At 39.5% G+C, this 25,975-nt stretch overlaps 1 protein-coding gene across 2 annotated transcripts in view; it reads right to left on the bottom strand.

The window, feature by feature from the left end:
- Nucleotides 1-4,209: 4,209 nt before the first annotated feature.
- LOC131129542 (neurexin-3b-like) overlaps nt 4,210-25,975 on the bottom strand; it is a 340,697-nt gene continuing 318,931 nt past the window's right edge. Inside the window, exons 6-7 of one of the 2 annotated variants that reach the window (XM_058073334.1) lie at nt 25,093-25,171; nt 4,210-11,086 (exon numbers count right to left, since the gene is read on the bottom strand). In XM_058073334.1, the coding sequence (XP_057929317.1) occupies nt 10,110-11,086; nt 25,093-25,171 (1,056 nt within the window). In that variant the 3' untranslated portion in view covers nt 4,210-10,109. The remainder of the gene's footprint in view (nt 11,087-25,092; nt 25,172-25,975) is intronic. The other variant, XM_058073250.1, reaches the window with a different exon arrangement.

Below are 25,975 nucleotides of genomic sequence, written 5' to 3'. Positions count from 1 at the left end.
TTTCTGGTCAAAAAAACACCAGAAACCTCACACACACTCACCAGGGGGCCCAGAAGCACCCAAAAAGCGCATAAAACGCCAGTATTTCAGGACGTTGATTTTTGAAAAAAAACGTAAGGGGTTAGTATGTCGATTTTTTTCATTTTTTTCAACTTGCTGAAAATGCACTTTTTTGGTCAAAACAAAACCAGAAACCTCACACACACTCACCAGGGGGCCCAGAGGCACCCAAAAAGCGCATAAAACACCAGTATTTCAGGGCGTTGATTTTTGAAAAAAAACGTAAGGGGTTAGTATGTCGTTTTTTTTCATTTTTTCAACTTGCTGAATATGCATTTTTCTGGTCAAACCCCCCAGAAACCTCACACACACTCACCAGGGGGCCCAGAAGCACCCAAAAAGTGCATAAAACGCCGGTATTTCAGGGCGTTGATTTTTGAAAAAAAACGTAAGGGGTTAGTATGTCGATTTTTTTCATTTTTTCAACTTGCTGAAAATGCACTTTTCTGGTCAAAAAAACACCAGAAATCTCACACACACTCACCAGGGGGCCCAGAAGCACCCAAAAAGTGCATAAAACGCCAGTGTTTGAGGGCGTTGATTTTTGAAAAAAAACGTAAGGGGTTAGTATGTCGTTTTTTTTTCATTTTTTCAACTTGCTGAAAATGCACTTTTCTGGTAAAAAAAAAAAACACCAGAAACCTCACACACACTCACCAGGGGCCCCAGAAGCACCCAAAAAGCGCATAAAACACCAGTATTTCAGGGTGTTGATTTTTGAAAAAAAAACGTAAGTCGTTTTTTATGTCGTTTTTTTTCGTTTTTTCAACTTGCTGAAAATGCACTTTTCTGGTCAAAAAAACACCAGAAACCTCACACACACTCACCAGGGGGCCCAGAAGCACCCAAAAAGTGCATAAAACGCCAGTATTTCAGGGCGTTGAGTTTTGAAAAAAACGTAAGGGGCTAGTATGTCGATTTTTTTCATTTTTTCAACTTGCTGAAAATGCATTTTTCTGGTCAAAACCCCCCAGAAACCTCACACACACTCACCAGGGGGCCCAGAAGCACCCAAAAAGTGCATAAAACGCCAGTATTTCAGGGCGTTGATTTTTGAAAAAAAACGTAAGGGGTTAGTATGTTGTTTTTTTTCATTTTTTCAACTTGCTGAAAATGCACTTTTCTGGTCAAAAAACCACTAGAAACCTCACACACACTCACCAGGGGGCCCAGCAGCACCCAAAAAGCGCATAAAACGCCAGTATTTCAGGGCGTTGATTTTTGAAAAAAAACGTAAGGGGTTAGTATGTCGTTTTTTTTCATTTTTTCAACCTACTGAAAATGCACTTTTCTGGTCAAAACACACCAGAAATCTCACACACACTCACCAGGGGGCCCAGAGGCACCCAAAAAGCGCATAAAACGCCAGTGTTTCAGGGCGTTGATTTTTGAAAAAAAAAACGTAAGGGTTTTTTTCATTTTTTCAACTTCCTGAAAATGCACTTTTCTGGTCAAAAAAACACCAGAAACCTCACACACACTCACCAGGGGGCCCAGTAGCACCCAAAAAGCGCATAAAACGCCAGTTTTTCAGGGCGTTGATTTTTGAAAAAAAACGTAAGGGGTTAGTATGTCGTTTTTTTTTAATTTTCTCAACTTGCTGAAAATGCACTTTTCTGGTCAAAAAAACACCCAAAATCTCACACACACTCACCAGGGGCCCCAGAAGCACCCAAAAAGTGCATAAAACGCCAGTATTTCAGGGTGTTGATTTTTGAAAAAAAACGTAATGGGTTAGAATGTCGTTTTTTTTTCATTTTTTCAACTTGCTGAAAATGCACTTTTCTGGTAAAAAAAAAAAAACACCAGAAACCTCACACACACTCACCAGGGGCCCCAGAAGCACCCAAAAAGCGCATAAAACACCAGTATTTCAGGGTGTTGATTTTTGAAAAAAAAACGTAAGTCGTTTTTTATGTCGTTTTTTTTCGTTTTTTCAACTTGCTGAAAATGCACTTTTCTGGTCAAAAAAACACCAGAAACCTCACACACACTCACCAGGGGGCCCAGAAGCACCCAAAAAGTGCATAAAACGCCAGTATTTCAGGGCGTTGAGTTTTGAAAAAAACGTAAGGGGCTAGTATGTCGATTTTTTTCATTTTTTCAACTTGCTGAAAATGCATTTTTCTGGTCAAAACCCCCCAGAAACCTCACACACACTCACCAGGGGGCCCAGAAGCACCCAAAAAGTGCATAAAACGCCAGTATTTCAGGGCATTGATTTTTGAAAAAAAACATAAGGGGTTAGTATGTTGTTTTTTTTCATTTTTTCAACTTGCTGAAAATGCACTTTTCTGGTAAGAAAACAAACAAAAAAAAACAGCGGAAACCTCACACCGGGGGGCCCAGGAGCACCCAAAAAGCGCATAAAACGCCAGTGTTTGAGGGCGTTGATTTTTGATAAAAAACTTACATACTAAGCCCTTACGTTTTTTTGTTAAAATCTATGCCCTCAAACACTGGCATTTTTTTGGTGCACATTTCCAATATAGAAAAATAAACAATGTACTGCAATGGAAACATATTTTCATTATGTCTCCCAAGCGGGGGAAGACAAAGTCTCCTCCACGGGAGAATGACACCTCAAAAAAATCATAAACATCTTTAAAAGAGCAGTAATCTTACTTTAAAAAATAATCAGAAGCGTTTGCTGCAGTCACCTTCACAGCAGCTCAATTGTTGGCTAGACTCCCCCCTCATGGAGCCCATCTATCCTTGTGTCCCATCTGTCGCACACAGGCAGGGCCGGGACCGACTTGTGGGCTGTGTTGGTTCTCTGCTGCTGCTGAGATGCTCGCTGGTTCATTGGGATTCCCTCTGGATCCACACTGTGAAGCTTGGATAGCAGGTGTGAGTCCCTTGGTAGCATATGTAGCACACACATACGTAAGTGTGCTGACAGAAGAAGGGGTGGGGGTGGTACATATGACCCAAATGTGCCCCCAACAACCCCACAGGGTGCACCGAATTTACAGAATGCTCATTGACTATCCATTTAAAATGAAAATCCCACTCATGAAGCAGTCGGTAATCGAAACATCCTGCCCAAGCACATGATCTCTAGGTGGCACTGTGTCCACGAGGCCAAAAGTCTGCAAACACCTTCAAAGATTTAGAGACCAGATTAGAGCCTTCATATCTTTGCCATTAATTAGAGGCTGCACGCTCACAGAAAGCTTTAGATGGGAAGTAATGGAGCGGAGGAAAAATAGGAGGAGCGCACCAAACCGAGTGACACAAAGGTGAGTGAAGTGCACAGATACACACCTGATTCACCGTGTGCACCCACCGAGACATATGCATATCTCCTCCTAACCACCACGCATTAAAGTGCTTCTTCCTCTTTGACGCAAGCCTGCATTAAAAAAAAACAACTTGTGTGTGTGTCCTTCGTTTTGCTGCCTGTTAAGGTCAATGGGCTGATATTTTACCTGTCCAAGCTCATCACCACGGATGCTTGAAAGAAAATCAGTTTGGGTTTTATCATTCAAATAAAAAGAAGACTTACGTACATGTTCCAGATCTTAATGAATGAAAAATGTGCCAGACGTGCTCAATAACATTCAGATCTTTGTGAATCTGACTGTATTATAATTTTAAAATCTCGGTTTTACTTCCTTATATAAGCTGTAGATCGCCTGCACTCAGTAAACGCGGACCTACGTATCCAAAAGTCCTCGGGAGCGCTTTGGAGCGTGACCAATCACAGCGGAGTGGGCGTATCTAGAGGCCGGGAGCAGGAAGTCCATGAAAATACTGCAGAAAGGAGCTGGAGAATCTGGAAGATCAAGAAAGCTTCCTATGGTCAGGTCGTGAATCAGCAAAACAACCCAGACCATCACACTACCACCACCATATATTACTCTATATTATTCAACAGCCGAGAGCAGGAAGTCCATCAAAACACTGCAGAAAGAAGGTGCAGAATCTGGAAGATCTAGAAAGCTTCCTTTGGTCAGGTCGTGAATCAGCAAAACAACCCAGACCATCACACTACCACCACCATATATTACTCTATATTATTCAACAGCCGAGAGCAGGAAGTCCATCAAAACACTGCAGAAAGAAGGTGCAGAATCTGGAAGATCTAGAAAGCTTCCTTTGGTCAGGTTGTGAATCAGCAAAACAACCCAGACCATCACACTACCACCACCATATATTACTCTATATTATTCAACAGCCGAGAGCAGGAAGTCCATCAAAACACTGCAGAAAGAAGGTGCAGAATCTGGAAGATCTAGAAAGCTTCCTCTGGTCAGGTCGTGAATCAGCAAAACAACCCAGACCATCACACTACCACCACCATATATTACTCTATATTATTCAACAGCCAGGAGCAGGAAGTCAATGAAAACACTGCAGAAAAAAGGTGCAGAATCTGGAAGATCTAGAAAGCTTCCTTTGGTCAGGTCGTGAATCAGCAAAACAACCCAGATCATCACACTACCACCACCATATATTACTCTATATTATTATTTTTCTGAAATGCGGCGTTAGGACACACCTTCCCAAACAGACATTTATTTGTAGTTATGGAAGCTGCAGGGCGGATCAACGGTCCGGATTAGTTCTTGCCATCTCCTGATCCGACCGCAACCTCGTACATGAATTTCTCGGCTACAGTTCCCCACACCTCCATACTATCTCTATCCATGCCAGTCCATCCTAGGAGCTCAATGTGACCGAGAACAAGGCACCAAGGAAGAATCAGCTTCTGGCAAAACCCAGCGGGCATCCAACCATCCCAGAGTTTGACAGTTTGGACAGAGACACACATATCCCTGGTAATCCTTGCACACAGGAGTAGATCGGAATATCGCAGCATCCGCCTTTCCTGGTACGTTGGCCTGTCGCCTGGCATCTCATCCAGCCTCTTTGACGTAGCAAACCATCTATGGCTATGATACACAAGCTGATAAACCTCCAAAGGCTGCATACATCGACTCATGGAGCGAGGAAATGCAGTCGCCAGGAGCCAAGCAGAAATAATGAGGAGAAACTGTGGCAAAAACATTTCTTAATAGTTGTTAAAGGTTGTCTCGCTAATTGCCTTGCCATTCCAACGATTGCCTCTGTGATGATTACCTTTATTTTTATAGCAAAGCATGCGGAGTGAAAACATTATAAGGTGATGGAGTGGAATGAAGCAATTCGGAAGCTGGAGTAAAATTACAAGGCTGGTCAAGTGGCAGCCATTAAAAGCAGAAAGGAACGTCCAAAAAAAAAAAAAAAAAAAAACCTCATTAAGGTTTCAGGCAGCATTAATGCAGTCGGATGCATACGTCTGTCCAGGAAAGTCATTAGTGGAGGAAAATTGTCTGACAATTATTTTAATGATACATTATTCAGCCGACATGGACAGGATTGATGTGATCTTCCAATTAGCTTAAAAGGAAAAATAAAGCAATTGCTTGGATTCACATATTTTGTAATATGTAATATAATCATTTGTATTCAAAAGGAAAATAGTCCTTCAGAACATCATGGTCAAGATGGTAATCGGGATATTTTGAATGTTTGCCTATTGAATATATTTGAACACAATTTACCATTTAGTTAAATATTCTTCTGTAAATTTGTGGATTTTTTGGTAAAAAACAAGTATATTTTTGTTCCATAGATAACACCGTAAGTCAGTAATAATTGATACATTTGTGATAATACAGAAAAAATGTACAGCCGACAACTTTTACATGCTTATGTCTCACCTTGATTTTTGTTTTCATCAAGTGTTGAGATTTTGCATTTTGTCCTTGGTCTTTGAACGCACCATAGTTACACCAGAGATGGTTGATGACAGCATCAATTCTTAACAAGATAAAATGTATTTGTTTTAATGATTTTTTTCCAATTACATTTAAAAATATTGTAAAACACTACAGAAATTCAATCCATCCATCTATTTTGAATGTTTGCCCATTGAATATATTTGAATACAATTTACAATTTAGTTAAATATTCTTCTGCAAATTTGTGGATTTTTTGGTAAAAACAAGTATATTTTTTCTATGGAAACAGGACGTTTTTTTCCACAGATAACACCCTAAGTCCTGTACTAATTGATACATTTGTGATAATACAACTTTTACATGTTTATGTCTCACCTTGATGGTTTTTTCATCAAGTGTTCCGATTTTGCACTTTGTCCTCGTTGAACGCACCATAGTTACACCAGAGATGGTTGATGACGGCATCTGGCTCTCCACCAATTCTTAACAAGATAAAATGTATTTGTTTTAATTATTTTTTTTTCAATGACATTTAAAAACACTGTAAAACACAAAAAAAATTCAATCCATCCATCCATCAATCTATTTTTTTATGCTGGAGTCTATCCCAGCTGAAAGGCAATTACTGACATTGTAAATGTTGAGCCAAAATTGAATAACTTATTTTCGTAATTCACTGGTGTTGTTGGAATGTATGCAATGTATGCAAATTTGTGGATTTTTAGTAAAAACAAGTATATTTTTTTCTATGGAAACAGGATATTTGTTCCATAGATAACACCCTCAGTAAGTCAGTAATAATTGATACATTTTGATAATACAGATAAAATGCACTTTTACATGTTTATGTCTCACCTTGATGTTTTTTTCACCAAGTGTTCAGATTTTGCACTTTGTCCTTGGTTGTTGAACGCACCATAGTTACACCAGAGATTCTTAAGAAGATAAAATGTATTTGTTTTAATGATTTTTCCCCCCAAAAATACTGTAAAAACACTACAGAAATTCAATCCATCTATCTATCAATCTATTTTTTATGCTGGAGTCTATCCCAGCTGTTGAGCCAAAATCGAAATACTTATTTTCATCAATCACTAGTGTATTGGAATGTATGCCCCCATGGAAAGCGAGGAGCTACTGTATTTCCGTTATATCCTGGGGGGACATTACCAAAAAAAAAAAAAAAAAAAAATCAGGTCGACTCCACATATTTGGTATTAAAGTTTAAATTTCTGGAGCCTTCTAATAAAATGATAAAAAATTCATAGAGGATAATGAGCAAGAAATCCTTGCTGACCTCCTTGCTCCGATTGCCTGCAGCAGGATGAATCGGCTAATATGAAGTCATAGTGTGAGCTGAATAGACTCACACGTGCTACTCTGATATCCCGTATCAATGGGTTATTTGCAAGTTAATGACCGAGTCCGTGAAGACCCATTTGTACTAAAATACAGACCATGTAAAGAAATTATTTAAAAAAAAAAGTGTATATAACCTGGTGGTACGCACTGAGAATGTTGCTCCAGTAAACATTGTCTTTTTCCCTTCTTGCATGGATGAACAGTGTATATATTTACATAATCATCCATAGGTAAATGATAGCTACTCAGCGACGCATTTCATTTGTATGGAAATGCAGTTGCTATTCGGTCAAAAAGGAAATCATTGAAGTGTTGGAGAGGCGATGAGAAATTGTGTTTTGGTGAATTGTCGCTATAGCAGAGACGGGTATCAGTGCATCTCCATCTCCTCACACAAATGAGCGCAGTCAAAACCACACACAAACAGAAAAAGTTTGGGAACAACATTTTTTTTTTTTTAATTTCAGGATTCGGAGTCAAAAAGGAGCATAAGACGAGTCAAGTACCAACACAAAAAAGCAAAGTGAACATTGACCGAACAGATAACGTCAGCAATAAATCATGATATGGTAATAAATGGATAAAAAAAAAAATCATAAAAATCATACATGTAATTTCGGCTACAACAGTAACAGAAAAAAAATGCTGAGCCAATTAACGAAACAATGTCACAATTAAAAACCAAGGAAGGAATGAAACCCAAAGTCAAGTAAGGTGCTGGCAATACATCATAATAAAATCATCATAATCCATCTTTAGTTTACTTTTTTAAAAATCTTAAATTCTGAAAAAAAACCCCAAAAAACTGAACTAGTTTTCTGGTTTGCGGTGTGGAATCCAACATGTGGTTTATCTCCAGAAAGTCCCAAATCGAGGGGAAAAAAAACAACAAAAACCTTCAATTCCTGCAAAAAATATATCCAAATAAAATATAAAAAAACTCCCAAATCCATCAGCGATATACATCTTTAAGATAATTTCTGCTAATAAAGAGGAAATGCTTTATCATATTTAAATTCTGATAAATTAGAAGAAATCCTTCCGATCACAATCATCCAATTTAAGGTCAGACAAGAAGGAGCGAACCATGTTACCTCCTACCGGGTGATCACAGTGTTGTGTGCTGTGTTTTTTTGTTAAAAAAAAAAAACAAAAAAAATAATTGCTTAATAAATGAATAGGGATGGGTATCGTTTCCATTTGATCTGAAACCGGTGCCAAAGCGGTATTTCTGAAAATACAAGTTATATCCAAAATCAATTAAATACTTAAAAGTAAAGTAAATAAAAGTAATACAGTTCACTAATATAAAAAAAAAAAACTACACAACAAATTGTCATAATTATCACAGCAAGACCAGCATCAACACAGAAAAAAAACATGCAGAATCCCGCTGTCAGTGAATGCACCTTGCTCTGGTTGATAATGAGGAAGTGTTGTGTTGCTGTTCTGAGGAGCGCTACGTCGAAATCGAAAATTGTTGGAACTGAGCACTGCTGATGGTTGGCAATAGGGCAATAAGCACCAGTTAATCCATGAGGCAATTAATTGATTTGACCAATTAATCAACGATATTTTGGTATTATTTATTCATTCATTCATTCATTCATTTTCTACCGCTTATCCTCACGAGGGTCGCGGTGGGGTGCTGGAGCCTATCCCAGCTGTCTTTGGGGCGAGAGGCGGGGTACACCCTGGACTGGTGGCCAGCCAATCACAGGGTACATATAGACAAACAACCATTCACACTTTCGCCCGTAACGGCGGCAAAAATTTAGTTTGGCGGCAAGAAAACTTCAAAATGTTTAAGAGTTCGTTTGCCAGGACTTACAAGGATGTCACGCTTTTTTTTTTTTTACAAAATTTTGTCTTATACTGTCTCAGTTATGCTAAGAGTCCACTGGGCTGGCGCCAGTTGATGCCACTTTGCCTAGTGGCGTGCAGTGGCTCAAACTGCCTCCCAACTGGCTCGTGGTGGCCCGTAACGGCGGCAAAAATTTAGTTTGGCGGCAAGAAAACTTCAAAATGTTTAAAATCTTCGTCGCGTCACTTGTATCAAGCAATCAGCGCAAAGTGTCCACCAAGTGGAACCAAATGTCGCAAACAATGCGCCTATTGGAATCAACTGGAATGTAATGGCACGAGCCAAGTTGCGTCGATGATGCTAGGAGTCCACTGGTCCGGCGCCAGTTTGCGCCAAAGATTATGTGATTGGTGCGAACTGGCACGAACTGGCACCAACTGGCGCCAGCCCAGAGTTCGTTTGCCAGGACTTACAAGACTATTTGCACAATATCACCTTCAAGGACTTTTTGCAGGAGGCTAAGTCCGCCATGATTTAGCACTGGAATGAGGCACCCATAGCTACTTTTACTTTTTCAATGTACTACCCTCAATGTCGGCACCAGTGCCAGTATGCAACCCAGGTTCGGTACCCATCCCTATAAATGAATAAACTAATCAAAAGCCAAAAAAAATGTATACAACTTCCAACCACATCTGAAAAAAGCTACATGTCCTGAAAGCAACAAGCGTTGTTCCTTGAGGTTCCTCCCCTACACAGATGCCAGCACCACGTCACGTACACCTCACATGCAAGCTTTGAATGGCCCGAATGACAGTGATTGTATTTTACAGGGTTACAACGGACAAGGTCCAGGGTCATCAGTACTCCGATGAATCACACACACACACACACACACACATACACACACCCACCCACAAACATACCTCGGATAGTCACTTGGGGTCGTGGATGTGATTCAGTCATCTCCTTGAAAAGGTCCATGTGGAGTCACAGTCTCTCCAGAATGCTTACAATAGTAAGTGTTTTTTTTTTTTTTTTTTTTCATGTGGAAATGTTCCACGGACTCAGAAAGTCTCGAGTTCACTTTTTTAAGTCACAGTTGCCAATATGGTACTGTCAAAATGTTTATTCTTCATGTTGGGAAATGATTTCTATACATAATATTCCTTGTCCTTGTCTTTCGGTCTCTTGTTGGCGACGCTGCCTTTGGGGCCCGTGCCGGGCGTTTTATCCTTCACTACGGCGCCGTTAGTTTGCGCCGAGTTGCTGATGTAGTTGCGCGTCTCATCCACCTGGTAGGACCCCTCGTCCCTGTTCCTGTACTTGTACATGGCGTAGAGGAGGATGAGGATGCAAAGGGCGGCGGCCGAAACGATGCCCACCACCATGCCCGTGGTACTGCTCGACTCCCGGATCACTTCCGAGGCCCCTGGCGGTACTCGCCGCACCACGCCGGGAACGGTGGGTAAGGCGGCGGGTACCGTGCGCAGCATGGGCGAAGTGATGTAAGGACCCCGCGGTTTGGTGCCGTCCAGATCGATGGACGTGGGAAGCGGCAGCAGGACTATGTCAGGCTGCGGGGGTTTTAGCTCGCGGTTGTTCATTTTCCCAGCGGGCAGCTTAGGAGGCGTGTCCGAGGGGGCCGCGGCTGCTGGCGTGCCCCCGGGGTTGGGCAGAGGCAAGGTGGGTGTAGTCCTACCTGCCTCGGAGGCTTTGCTAGGCCTCAAGTCCTTGGCCTCCCACTTGGGTGCGAGGGCTTTGTAGCCGCCTTCATAGGTTGAGGTGGTCAAGATCTTATCTGTTACCAGGGAGAAGGTGGTGTAAAAATCTTCATCGTCAGTCGGGGGCAGGCTAGAGTCGAACTCTTCCCCAGAGCCAAACCCCGAAATCACCATGCCATCATCATCATCACCATCATCATCACCACCATCATCACAATCATCGCCGCCTCGGTCCGACAAGCAAGGTACCCCCGCCTCAGTGGCCATGGCCAAGGATTCTTTGGTGGTCTCGATAATGGTGAGGAGGGGGTGAAGGGTGGGGGGGAGGGGGATGAAAGAAGAACGGGTGGAGACAGAAGGGATGTCTATGGGGTCCTCCACTAAAATGGGGATGACTAGCTCCCCTCCTGGAAAGTGAAAGACAGAAAGAAACACCAGTGAGAAGGCAGCCAGACTCCCGAGCGGCAGTGAAGCAAACGGCAAAGGATGGAGGAGCAAAGAACTTAAAAAGGAAATGAACTGAAGAGAAATTGAGGAACAGAAAAGACGGTACCAGTGCAAAAAGAAGAGAAGTTAGAACCAAACAAGACCCATCGGAGAAAGAAAACGACAGCCATTAGTAACGTATACTTTGCATCAAAAGGCTTGGAGGAACGCAATAAGGGCGAGCCACAACAAACTCCGTACGCTTGCTAGCTGACCTTGACACTCACTTGCCAGTTGATTCAGGAAACACAAATAGAAATGAAAACAAACCTTGGGTTTCAAATGACCGGCATTTTTTTTTAAGCAAAATTTTGTCTTATACTGTCTCGGTTATGCTAAGAGTCCACATGGCCGGCGCCAGTTGATGCCAGTTCGCGCCAATGCAATTTGCTGTGGTGCCAATAAGGTGCCTAGTGGCGTGCAGTGGCTCAAACTGCCTCCCAACTGGCTCGTGGTGACCCGTAACGGGTAAATTCTACTGAATTCAAGTACGAAGATGTCCTGGTAGATTTTAATTATTCTGCATGTAAAACTATTTTTTTTACTATTTTTACTATACAAGAAAACCATTATGATGATGATGATAATAATAATAATAGTTATTATTATCATTATTATCATTATTAGTAGTATTAGTATTATCAATATTAGTAGTATTAGTATTAGTATTATCATTATTAGTAGTATCAGTATTAGTAGTATCAGTATTAGTATTGTCATTATTAGTATTATCATTATTAGTATTATCATTATTAGTATTATCAGTATTAGTATTATCAGTATTAGTATTATCAGTATGAGTATTATCATTATTAGTATTATCAGTATTAGTAGTATCAGTATTAGTAGTATCACTATTAGTAGTATCAGTATCAGTATCAGTAGTAGTAGTAGTAGTAGTACAATAATAATAATAATTATTATTACTAGTAGTATAACAATAACAATCATCATAATCATGATAATTATTATTATTAATTTAGAATATTAACTTTTTAATATTTTGATATTGTTTTTCTATAATAATAGTAATAGTCATAATAATCATAAAAACATTTTCTAGAAATTGTAGTTTTTGTTAAGATTTTGGGTTGTCTACATTTAATTGGCTTCACATTATTTCCTATAGGAAAAATTGCTTCGATTTCTGTACGTATGTTTTGAATTCATAACAAAAACCGATGTACCACCGTATGTTGTATTGAACTGCTGTGTTTGTTGCACTTTTGCTAACCAAAACAGCAGCATCCACTGAATCTTCTCACCGATGAATTGAATGAAAAGCGTACCGCCATCAGATATGGCGGATATTCAACTGTCAGCATTCCCAATAAATTGACAAGTGAGCGTAAAGGGCCATAAATAAATAACTGCCGTCCGTCTAAAGAGGGTGATAACTTTTCCACTTGCATGACTTGTTCAGGCTTTTAAGAGGCTTGTTTCATTGATTTAAATGCTTATTATTATTAAATGTTTATTATACTCTATGTATATTTACGATTTACTGTAAGCATTTGAACTCATCAAATAGGTGAGCAGTCAAATTAATTGAACCTTTAAATGCCACATGTGGTACAACTGTGTTATTTTACTGCCATCAAAAGGATGAATCTGTGCTCTAGCAATACATTTTTCATTAAATGAAAACAATAAGAACCTATCCAAACGTGATGGCACCAGGAAGTAAGAAAATGTGGAACTTCGGAAAACAGGTTGACAAGTATGATCTCAAAAACCTGTCAATACTGGAACACGATTAAAATAAAACGGCGACCTTTCTTCTGCACAAACACACAAATATCTCCTCTACTTGTCTACTAGCATCAAAAAGTACCAAATCGTTCCTGTGTTTTGCATCTAGTTTTCATATAAATGAAACAAGCCTCTTGAAAAGCACAATCTGAATACTGTGTCATGCATCGGCAAACATACCTTGTACTTATGGTACTAGTACTACTTTATGCTGAAAAACTGAGCTAAATCTTTCATCTTCGGTGTAATTGTGGACTCCCCTGGCCTCGTGCCTTTTGACCCCTACAGTTACCACAGTGGCATAAAGTCATATGGCAGTTCAGCAACACCTGAATGTTTTCTTTAAAAATTGCCGACATCGGCTTATGTTTGTTATGTTTACATTTTTTTTTAAATAAAAAATTTCAAAACTACAGTGGAACCTCAAATGTAAAGCGGTGGTGTCTTTTGTACTTTTCGTGGGGGACAGCAGCCTAAGCAGGGAAGCCCAGACTTCCTTCTCCTTTGCTATGTCGTCCAGCTCCTCCAGAGAGACGTTGCCTGAGTTTTCCTCGGACATGCCTTGAACACTTCCCAAGGGAGGCGTTCAGGACCGGGTGCCCAAGCTGGACCTCATCTGGTTCCTCTCAATGTGGAGGAATGTGAAGGAGTTTCTACTGGATGACAGCTTCTCACCTTATCACTAAGGGAGACCCCAGACACCCCACAGAAAAAAACTAATTTTGGTCACTTGGACCCGCAATCTTGTCCTTCAGGTCACTATTTGGGTATTTGGTATACCATGCGATGGGGGTCGGACTGAGAGCCCCAGTTCCCTCTTCACCAAGACGGATCGATGCAGAGTCCGCATCACTGAATGCGCCGCACCAATCTTGAGGTCTAGACTTCCATCCTTGGTGAACAAGCTCACAAGGTACTCGGACTCGGGGCAGGATCTCATCCCTGACTCGGAGTTGGTTCTTGCCCTTGTCTAGGCAAGAATCATGGTCGTGGAGAAAAGTACGCGGAAGGGTACACATTCATTCATTTTCTACCCCTTATCCTCACGATGGTCATGGGGGGTGCTGGAGCCTATCCCAGCTGTCTTCAAAAAATAAAATAAAAAATAATAAGATAAAAATTAGCATGTTTACAAATACTGTGTTTTTGAACAACAGCAGGAAGCCGTGGAGTAGTCACAGTGACTGAGTTGTATCATAATTCAGCCTTTATTAGTTCGCCAACACTCAGCCAATGGAGCTGTCCAGTGCTGATCTCAAGCCCGGATAAATAGCATCAGGAAAGCATATGGTAATGTTCATTCATTCAGTCATTCATTCATTTCCTACCGCTTATCGTCACAAGAGGGGGGGGGGTGCTGGAGCCTATCCCAGCCGCCTTCAATCACAGGGCACATATAGACAAACAACCATTCACACTCACATTCATACCTATGGACAATTTGGAGTCGCCAATTAACCTAGCATGTTTTTGGAATGTGGGAGGAAACCGGAGTCCCACTGGGAGAACATGCAAAAAGATGGCTGAGGGTGGAATTGAACTGGGGTCTTCCTAGCTGTGAGCCCTGCGTGCTAACCACATCAGCCCGGAAGCATACACAATGTTATATAAATAATAAAAATCATAAATATCGTATTTTAACATCTACCCAAACATTGTAAATATGGCGAGGAGGTGGTTGAGTAGTCACATCGGAGTTTGATCAGGCTCGACCTGAGGTTCCACTGCATTCCGCTACTGGTAAAACCGGTTAAATCCTAAAACATTCAGATGTTCATTGAATCTGCTCATCCTCTTGTCAAAGTGGTTTGTTCGTACATTGCAAAGCCTCACAAACAGGGCACTAGATAGAGATGCAAACCTTATGGAACAGCAAATTAAAACAAATCATAATAAATAAAGGAAACAAAAAAATGAAAAAAACAAAAAACGAAACAGAACCAAAGAATGAAGACATTGCAAGAAGTTGAGAGTTAGAGCAGACATTGTTGAAACATTCACAAAGTAAAGTCACAGATAGAGCTACCCAGAAAGGGATCAGTCAGAGTTAGAAGGTCGGAGAGAGAAAACAAAGACATAAAAAAAAACAAAACAAAACCATAAAAGCCTACAAAGGACAGCTCTTAAAGAAGAAAGCATACCGTCAGTTTTGTCAACTTACATCAACAAATTGCCCGCATGATTTTGGCAGGAAGAAAAAAAAAAGTTTACAAAAGAAAGTTGTGTAAGAATGCCTTTGGACAGGTTAGTTACTTGAAACAGTTAATTTTTGTATATATGTATCTTTTTGGACAGGATGGTACAGGGAGGAAACAACACAATCATCCACACTTTATGACATGAAAAATAATCTTCACCATTCTGTTCCGGCTATATATATATATATATATTTATATCATTTTTTTTTTAAATTCTCATTAAGTATAAAAACTGTTGAACTTCTCCATAAATATGTACAGGCTCTTTTAAACTACCTTGTTCATTAGCGATGAACAAAAGAATGACTGTACATATCTTTGAATGTCTACATAAAAGGTCGGGAAGCGGTGGTGGTGGGGGGGGTGCGAGACAAGGGCGGGGCCTATGAACATACGAGGAAGGGGATGACATAGATGGGGGTGAACGTGTACATCAGTTGCCATGTCCATGTAAAGGCGGCACGAAGCGGTCGGGCGGCATTAGAGCTTTTGGCTGTAAGGAAGGGATGGGGATATACAAACAATGAGCATATTCATGCCCATCGACAGAAGAGAACAGCACTGACAGTTTTACAAACCCTAAGTTGCAACTTCTTTGCCATGCACCAAAGCCATTTTATCCCAATTTTTTTTTCAAATCCCAGATAGGCATGGAGTGACAGGAAAGATAAGCATTGAAACACTTTGCACAAGATAGCGGCTCGTAACTTTGGGCTCGCTCTTTTCTCGGCGCGTCCATTTTTCGTTGTTTTTTTTTGTTGTTGTCTCGGATAAAATGGATTCGCAGAGAAACGAGGAAGGCTTCAGTCTAATCCGGTGACAAACAAATCATCAAAACATTGGAAATCTTAGCAAATTAGAAGATAATTGTCACATTTTCAAGAAAGAAACATAGAGGTGCACATGTATGTTGAAGAACATACATGTGGTTCAAGGACAAAACTTGCAAGCAAGAAAGGCATTAAATTTGTCACACTATACCAAAGATGAACAACCAGAAAGCACACACTAGGACACGGTTCAAAGGTACTTCCTTTAACTAATAATAAACACTTTATTATTAGTTAGTGAGATACATTTCTCTTGTTAGTATTCTCAAAACACGGGGCAGGGCGTGCAATCTGGATGTACGTCAGACAGGAGAGGGTCTATCTAGATATAGTATTTCTATACTTGTCTACATTTGATTGGGTTAATGCATGCTTAAGTAAGTTGCATTTAGGGAGAGTAAGATAACATAATAACGCTACAACAAGCTGGGGTTATGTAAGGGTGGAAGGGGAGGGGGTCACGACAAGGTCACCGTCACCAAGGGCTGCAAGATGTTCTCTCAGGCAAAGGAAGCATTAAATTAATTAATCCAGCAATGCTGTATTACTATTAATTAACGAGCAGCCAACAGCCTTGGTCGGACAGATGAACAAGTACTGGTGTGAGTTCCACAAGGGGGCACTAAATGGAGAGACTGGTATTGAGTTTTGACTTCATCCTCTGCAAGATGGAAATAGTTTTCAATTAAACAACCTGTCAACCCACCCAAAATTTTGTAATTTTACAGAAGATTCGCCATAGTTAAATGCAAATGTTGACGTATGCAAAATAGGCTCTCGGAATATGTTAGCTTGGCTATCCCTAACACTGCCATGCACCAAAGTCGGCATATTTTCTATTATTCTCTTTTTTTTGTTGGGAACTGATATTTCCCTGAAACGTAACTATGCTCGAAAAAGTGCGTTATGTAAATGTATTTTTTCACAAAAACAGTTTTTCTCTTTTTTTTGTTGGGAACTGATATTTCCCTGAAACTTACCTATGCTCGAAAAAGTGAGTTATGTAAATCTATCTTTTCACAAAAACTATTTTTCTTTTTTTGTTGGGAACTGATATTTCCCTGAAATGTACCTATGCTCGAAAAAGTGCATTATGTAAATGTATCTTTTCACAACAACTGTTTTTCTTTTTTTTTGTCGGGAACTGATATTTCCCTGAAACGTACCTATGCTCGAAAAAGTGCGTTATGTAAATGTATCTTTTCACAAAACTGTTTTTCTCTTTTTTTTTGTTGGGAACCGATATTTCCCTGAAACTTACCTATGCTCTACAGTTGAACGGGAAAAAAAGATTACAAAATTAGAGTCTAGTCTTTCTTATGGTAGCTTCCATGTTTATATAGCCATCGATCACAATAATCTGCGTGCCTTGAAAGATCAGTCAAAATTGTCCAAAATGGCTGGTACTTAAGGGGTTGAATTTTGATGAGTTAATGTTATCTATGTTTCAAATGCGCCATAAGTGTGTCAACCAAAGCAAGATAAGTAGAATCGAGCTACTGTGTAGTGGAACGGCAGTTTCATAGATGGCTGAGTTTGCCCTTGTTGTCTTGGCTGTGTTAGCCCTCTGTTGTGTGCTTTGTGTTATATCAACAAAACATTTGCTGCTGCAGTCAAAAGGGCTTCAAATAAGTGCAGAGGACCCTTGATGTTTTGGTAAACACTTTAATCCCGAGTAAGCTCTTGCACAAGCATTTTTCATGGTGCTGGCAAACACTGTCGTTTGCTTGCCTACCCAAATTTTGTTTGTGTTCTGCACGTGTCAAGCCGGAGAAACCTTTGCCTCGGTGCAAGTCATTGTGCATTTTACTCTTGAAAAGAAGACAAAAAGGCATGCCTGGGTACCATCTAAGCACTAGCTGTTATCAGTCGGGAAAAAAGTAATCCTAAAGAGTAGCAGAATTGAAGTGAGAGCATTCCAGCCGGAATGTTACATGCATTTGCTCATCACCCTTGAAAGGAAATAATCACTTCATATACCTTCAGGGTTCTGAAGAGGTATTAAGTTAGTCGTCTTCTGCATGCTTGATTGAGTGACAAGCTCAGCAGTTTAGAAATGTGTTGAGTAGCACTTCTCCCCTGGTCTATCCAGCATTTGCTGAGGCTTCCAAATGGAGATGAATCCTGACTGTGTGGAAGGGATTTTACCACGCATACACACCGTGGAAGCTGGAGCGCGAGTACCGACCCAAGGCTAGGCCGAGTCAATGTGATTTCAACACTGGAAATTGTGAAAGAGTCAGTCATTTAGGAAGGGGTTGAAATCCTATTGTGGTTGTCTGCATTGTGTCCAAATACCTGTTGCAGCAGATTCATTCACCAAGCTCACGGAGCAAGATGATCACCCGACATGTTTCAAAAGGACGTGCTCGGGTGCAACGTATGCCCATCAAAAGGATCTCACTGGTCACTTATTCTAGTTGTTTAAGTTTAGTTTGTGATCCCGTAGAGGAAATAAGTCATTATCTCTCAAAATGGTTTACTTGAATGCAACTGATCCGTGATTGGCATCTCACTCAATCTTTATGAAAACTTTGCATTGCGTCAAACGTTATGATTGGTGAGTGCTGTCATTGGTAAGTCTATTTGTTAACAATAATGCAGAACATAGTGATTGGTAGGTAGATAACTTTTTTAAAGATGGAACCATTAGACAAATTTGTTCCGTGTCTGCTGTGTTTGCAGTAGCACACAACACCCAATTGTCTTCCAATATTTTGAGAGTAGAATTAGAGAGAGAATGAATAATTACTGAGCAAAAGGTGAAAATATCGTCATTGGTTTTCATACGCCCAAGGGTTTGCATACAATATTGCACGTAACAAACGAGTCTGTTTGCCCTGCTGTGTATCATTCCCAAACAAACTCATATTACTCCGGCCATTTTTTTTCGAGTGTGACTGCTAAATAAGGCTATACGGCCAAATTAAATTATGTAAAAACATAATTATTCTCTATATATATTTCTGTGAATATTTTTGGGTGTTTGGAATGGATTAATTGGATTTCCTATGGGAAACATGATGCACACTTATATTTGTGCATTTTTGATGCTGTCTGTGCCTGTACTGTACGCATTGGTCTATACTTAAACTCTTTAAGTTGATGATCTGTGATGGTTATTTTTATTATTGACTGATATGCACTGAACTTTAAAACTGTCAATGGGAAATACCCATAATAGTATTTAATATAGTAGTTTACTGGTGTTATATACATGTTATATGTTTTGGTGTTTTGGTGGTAGATCATTTTGTCTGAAAAATGTCCCGCTCCGCATGACAGGTCAGCTTATAGTTTGTTTTTTTTCAAAAATAGTTTTTCTCTTTTTTGTTGGAAACTGATATTTCCCTGAAACTTACCTAAGCTCGAAAAAATGCGTTATGTAAATGTATCTTTTCACAAAAACAGTTTTTCTATGTTTTTGTTGGGAACTGATATTTCCCTGAAACTTACCTATGCTCGAAAAAGTGCGTTATGTAAATGTATCTTTTCACAAAAACAGTCTCTCTTTTTTTGTTGGGAACTGATATTTCCCTGAAACTTACCTATGCTCAAAAAAGTCAGTTATGTAAATGTATCTTTTCACAAAAACTGTTTTTGTCTTTTTTGTTGGGAACTGATATTTCCCTGAAACTTACCTATGCTCTACGGCTGAACGGGGAAAAAAAAGATTAAAACAAGATTAGAGTCTCGTCTTTCTTATGGTAGCCTCCGTGTTTATATAGCCATCGATCACAATAATCTGCGTGCCTTGAAAGATCAGTCAAAATTGTTCAAAATGGCCGATACTTAACTTTGTTTCAAATGCGCCAAAAGTGTGTCAACCAAATGTGTTATATACATGCTATATGTTTTGGTGGTAGATCATTTTGTCTGAAAAATGCCCCGCTGGGCATGACAGGTCAGCTTATAGTTGTTTTTTTTTTCTGGTTTGTCATTATTTTCGTTTTGCCGCTGTTACTCCTGTTGGAGGTAGCTTGGATCGTACCTGTTGGCTACCGGTAATTACTCTTCTGTGTAGGATAAGCTTGGATTTTAGCCGGTTTCTGTTTCGTTGGACGGTTGTTTCTGCTTGGACTCTTAACTTAAACGATGCTCCCCGCTGGTATCTCTGTTAGCACTTTTTCTTGTCACTTCCTGTTTCCACATCCCATGCTGACTTTTTATATTAGACCTAGTCGTACTGCTATTGCTATTGTTTATAAAAAAAAAAAACCTCCATTGATTGTCCTCGCATCCTGAGTTAACGCTCAATCAAATAATAGCAAAAATGACAAGATTGTTCCGAGACTGTCATCAGAGGATGGTCATGACTCCTTATTTGCTCTCCTGTGGAACCCGCATGGGATAAAAGGGCAAAGAGGGTTGAACATTTTTATATCACACAGACAACACAACTATGATACACCCGCACACAGGAGACAGGAGACGCAGACGGAACTGTGACAACAAGTTCAAGCATCAACAAGACATCTCAAGGGGGAGGAGCTATGGTGGCGCTGCAGGCCCCCCTGCTGTGTCCCCCTGAAAATACATGCCGACATGTTGCACAAGCCAGCTGAGGGGGGGCGGGGTTGGGAGTCAGCACACATTTATGGGTGAGGGAGAAGAAGCAGCACAGAAAATGGAGGCCAATCATATTCATGCAGAAGCTGGTAGCATGTAGAGGAGGGGAGAGGAACGAGGGGGGGTCTGTTAGTTCTAGAGCTACAGTACAGTCCAGTACGGGGTACATGCCACAAATGCCTTCTACTTGGAGCAACAGATAGAATAGAAAAACAGATATACTTTGTGGCAATAAAAGTCTTTTTATGCCATCTGCATTCAAACAGAGGCGGAACCAAAGAGGATGGGTGACTTGGGATGGAAGTCAGGGGGGGTTAACACTTGGGCGAGGAAAGGGACGGGGTAAGGGGGGGGGGGGGGTCATTCTTTCACACACAACTTTCTTGAGACAGAATGGAGTCGCCTGCACAAGGCCAAAATAAATAAATGATGATGGCAATAAAAGATTTTGTTGCCTTTTTCTCAGTTTAAAAAAGAAAAAATGGAGAGGGGGTGGGGGGGGCATGTTTGTTTAGAAGCCATATGGCACAAAATAATAAATCAACACAAACTTAATGAGGAGGACAACTTTGAATTTTCCAACCACCAAAAGTTCATGCGGCACAAGATGAGGCAAAAACGGGAGGAGTAGCAGCTCTATCCTTGCTTGGAGGATGGACGACGGATGATGAGGAGGACACCAAAAAAAAAAAAAAAACACTACAAAACCAAACAAAACTGCCCCAGTCGCGTCCCTTACTCAAACCATCCAGACCCCAAAATAAAACCAAAACAAAAATCTTAAGCGACCTGGCAAGTGGGCCTCAATCGACACAGAAGATGTTCACAGGCGCATCACAGGAAAAAAAAAAAAAAAGACCAAAGCAACAGAAAAGAAATCAAACATCAAGTCATCATGCAACTGTTCAAACGACTGGACGTGAGTCAAGGAATGAGGATATGAATTTCTGTGTCAACATGGTGAGATGTATATACAGTACATATGAGTGTGTTGGAGTACGTACTGTATGTTGCCACTATATGAGGGGAGGGGTACCAGTAGAGACCTCTTACACTATTTGGACACTTTTGACAAAACTTGGGTTTGAGGTTTAAAATCAACCACTCTCCAATGTGGTCCAAAGTACATGGGAAGAAAAATATTACTCGGGCCTTTTTAATAGCGTTAACGAATAATAAATATCTGATTAGTTGTTCTAATCCCAAAAAATGAGTGAAGGAGTGACACTTGGAATTGGAGAGAAACGTAGTAGTGGTGTTCAAATAGCATGTAAACATGGCAAGGCCAACCCTAGCTCACCGACATTACCGTATTTTCTGGACTAGAAGTCGCTCCGGAGTATAAGTCGCACAAGGCCAAAAATGCATAATTAGAAAAAAATATACATAAGTTGCACTGGAGTGCAAGTCGCATTTTTTGTGGGTAATTTATTTTACAAATTACTTGACCAAAACAGACATTACATTTTGTTCTGTCGTTCTCAGAAATTATATATTTTCATTTATAAATCGCTCTGGGGTACAAGTCGCAGGAACAGCCAACCTATGTAAAAAAAAAAAAATGCTACTTAAAATACAGTACTTCTCCATAACAGACATTGGTAAACTACAGCCTACAGGCTATATACGGCCTTCTAAGCTTTCTAATAGGTTTTGCTGTTTTTTTTTTAACCAAAAATATCTATCAACGTTATTCCATTGCGTCGTCTAATCATACAATAACACCCCCAAGTTTATTGTCACAACTGTCAGTTTCTCGGAATTAGGATTCTTATTTACTCCTTATTTCTACACTGAATATTTTCATACAGCATAGAAAAATCTCTTTATGGCCTTTTAAATATGTTTTTTTTACATGATTAGAGCCCTCTAGACATAAAATAACAACCCTAGTTATAGTTACCACTTATATTACCCAATATAATATATATATATATATATATATATATATATATATATATATATATATATATATATAATATAATAACATTAAATAAGACATTTTAGGCATAGTATAGACTCACATGTCAGCGAAAAATTGTGACTTATACTTGACACTAAACATAAGGGGGGGGTGGGGGGGTCTGGGTACAGTCTGTGACTAGGAGGGACAGTTAATTTGTCCCAATTCGGCACTGGGAGGGTTTGAATGAATGAAATCTTGTTTGTCTTGTCACTCTTGGAATAATAATGATATCCAAATACATTATTCTACACTATACGTATGTATGACACTGGAGATATTTTGTTAGTCATCAAAAAACTTAAAGGTGGTATCAAATCACCCAAACCCAAGTCTAATCAAAAATTTGTGATTGAATCACAAAAGACACATTTATTCTTTATATGCATGTTTATGTATGTGCATAAATGTGTGTGTGTGTGTGTGTAGGGAGGAGGGAAGAGAGACAATGCGCACAGAAATTCGAGGATATCTGTTCTCTATTAGAATGTTTCAGGTAAGGCAAGCCTCCAACAAAAGGAAACGAGTTACAAACAAGAGAAGGAGGAAGAGGAGGAGGTAAGGGAGGCCGTGTTGCAGTTAGTCTGCTACATATCAACGGTGTCTATGCTGAAAGCATCTTTGTTCTCAAAACAATCTCAAAATGTATCCTGGGTCAAAGGAGACACACCCACAGCAAGAGGAACTAAGGTAGAGGACAGATACATTTTGAAGCATCAGCGCCGGGCGACATGGGGGGGGGCTTGATACTAATTTTGTACTTTGTGTCAAGCTGCCTCTCCACCCGATGCTGAGAGAGCAAAATTAGTATCAACGCATCATCATGTCAGCAAGCAGTGGCCCCATAGCTAAGTGTAACTTCTTTTTTTTTACCGTGTCCTGGTTTTTTCTTTCTTTTGAAAAGTTGTGTTTATTTGCGGTTTTAAAAGTGTGACTTCTTCCAGGGAACGTGCCAAGCATGTCAACTACAACTAAAAGAACTAAGTTGGGAGCCTCACGCAAAAGCGGCAAAATCATCTCACAAGAATTTAGTAGGACATTTTTAGTAGGAACATTTTAAGGCTGAAATATTTCACAGTAATAACGTCAAAAATATGATATTATTGATCCTGCTGATACTTGCTCAGCAATTAAAAACTACATAAAACCTGATACCACCAAGGAAGGATAATAGTAATGAGAAAGAGTGATGACGACCATAGAACCGTTGCATAATTGCTCTTGATATGTATAAGAGCACACAAATAATAGTAATAATGACAATAGTAATAATAATCAGAACAGTGGAAGTAATAATAATTACTTCGTATTTGTCATTAAAAGCAACAATAATATGATAATACATAATACTGCTAATGATAATAGTAAACAAATAATAAAATAACAGCAAAGCTAATAATAGTAATGAGAAAGAGTGATGACGACCATAGAACTGTTGCATAATTGCTCTTGATATGTACAAGAGCACACAAATAATAGTAATAATGACAAGAGTAATAATACTCAGAACAGTGGAAGTATAAATAATGCTAACAACGGCAATAATAATAATAATGGTGATATACTACTACTATTATCTGTATTAAAAATGACAATATAGTAATTAAAAGCAACAATAATATAATAATACATATTAATACTGCTAATGATGATAGTAACAGCATAATAAAATAATAACAGCAAAGCTAATAGTAATGAGAAAAAGTGATGACGGCCATAGAACCGTTGCATAATTGCTCTTGATATGTACAAGAGCACACAAATAATAGTAATAATGACAATAGTAATAATAATCAGAACAGTGGAAGTAATAATAATGCTAACAACGGCAATAATAATAATAAAGGTGATATACTACTAATAATATATGTATTAAATATGACAATATAGTCATTAAAAGCAACAATAATATGATAATACATATTAATACTGCTGATGATAATAGTAACAGCATAATAAAATAATAACGCAAAGCTAATAGTAATGAGAAAAGTGATGACGACCATAGAACCGTTGCATAATTGCTCTTGAGCACACAGATAATAGTAATAATGACAATAGTAATAATAATCAGAACAGTGGAAGTAATAATAATGCTAACAACGGCAATAATAATAATAATAAAGGTGATATACGTACTACTAATAATATATATATTAAAAATGACAATATAGTCATTAAAAGCAACAATAATATGATAATACATATTAATACTGCTGGTTGATACTGATGATAGTAACAGGATAATAAAATAATAATACTAATACTAATAATATTAATAATAATAATAAATAATTAATAATAAAAATAATGGCAAAGCTAATAATAGTAATAGTAATAGACATGAACTCATCATACTAGTGTACTAATATTAATTCATAATAAAATCCATAATGAGTCTTTCACTCTTTCCAGCTATATCCTCCTAAATTCTTGTGGGAAAAGGCCGGTTCCATTTCTATTCCATATTTCTAAGTTACACTTGAAGCTCCAATGGGACATGATGCTAAGAGAGGAGAGTCTCCTCGGAAGCAAATAAAAGAACATTCGGAAGGGGGGAAAGGGGGGGGGGGGACTAGACTCGAGCAAGCACAACTTCGACACACTCATCCCACCTGTATGTCCGGAATCACACTCTTCCAGGTCCTCGTCGTCGCTGGAGCACTCGGCTGATGAAACAATGTCATCTGTGGTCTGTAGACAAAAAACACACATCAGTTAGGCGGGAACATCCACACAGCGAGTCCATATCTCTGCACACTTGCCCCCCTCCCCCGCCGCCTTTGGCTTTACATATCACTTCAGCGCCATCATATTTCACAGTGTTTATCATTTTGCACTTTATGGGCTTTCCACCAACGCGGGATAATTGTTTTCCTTCACCCTCCACCAGTCATTATTTACCCACTCACCCCTTTCTCTGCTTCGTACAATCAATAACCTGGGCAAGCTTTCATAGATCAACACTTTTCTGTTAAGGCCCCCCCTCCCTTTCTTTCGTCTTCTTTTGGGGCAAACCGAGTATGACAAGAAGAAGGGGGGGAGGATTGTATTTCAAGCCGTGCCCAGCAGCCGCTGTTTATTAGAAAGAATCAGCAGGGCAATAAAACAGGTGCTGTCACCTTGCAGGGTTATGAAATCAAAAGCATTGATTGAGTTTTCTGGTGGCTGTATGCGAGGTTGGTGGTATGGGGGGGTTCTAAATATCATTGGTTTTGACAGACTAATGAAAGGCGCCACCATCATACCTTAGCTTACTGCATTCGATAGGGCACCGGTTCCCCTCTGCTGTAAGCATATCGCTAACAAATAATGTTCCGTACGCGCATCAAATATGCATCTGTGTACACATTGCAGCCAATTACGGTGGCACAAGGCTGGGGGAAAAAAAAGCGCAAAAGTGGCAGCTTTAAATGAAATGGATGTAAAATACAGCCCCCCCTGGTAAACATAGCATTATTTATTGAAGCCACATTATGGGTGTGAATGTCTTGGTTA

This window comes from Doryrhamphus excisus, chromosome 1 (genome assembly GCF_030265055.1).
Source record: "Doryrhamphus excisus isolate RoL2022-K1 chromosome 1, RoL_Dexc_1.0, whole genome shotgun sequence".
In the NCBI taxonomy this organism is placed as follows: Eukaryota; Metazoa; Chordata; class Actinopteri; order Syngnathiformes; family Syngnathidae; genus Doryrhamphus; species Doryrhamphus excisus.
This window is presented reverse-complemented; position numbering and strand designations above follow the sequence as displayed.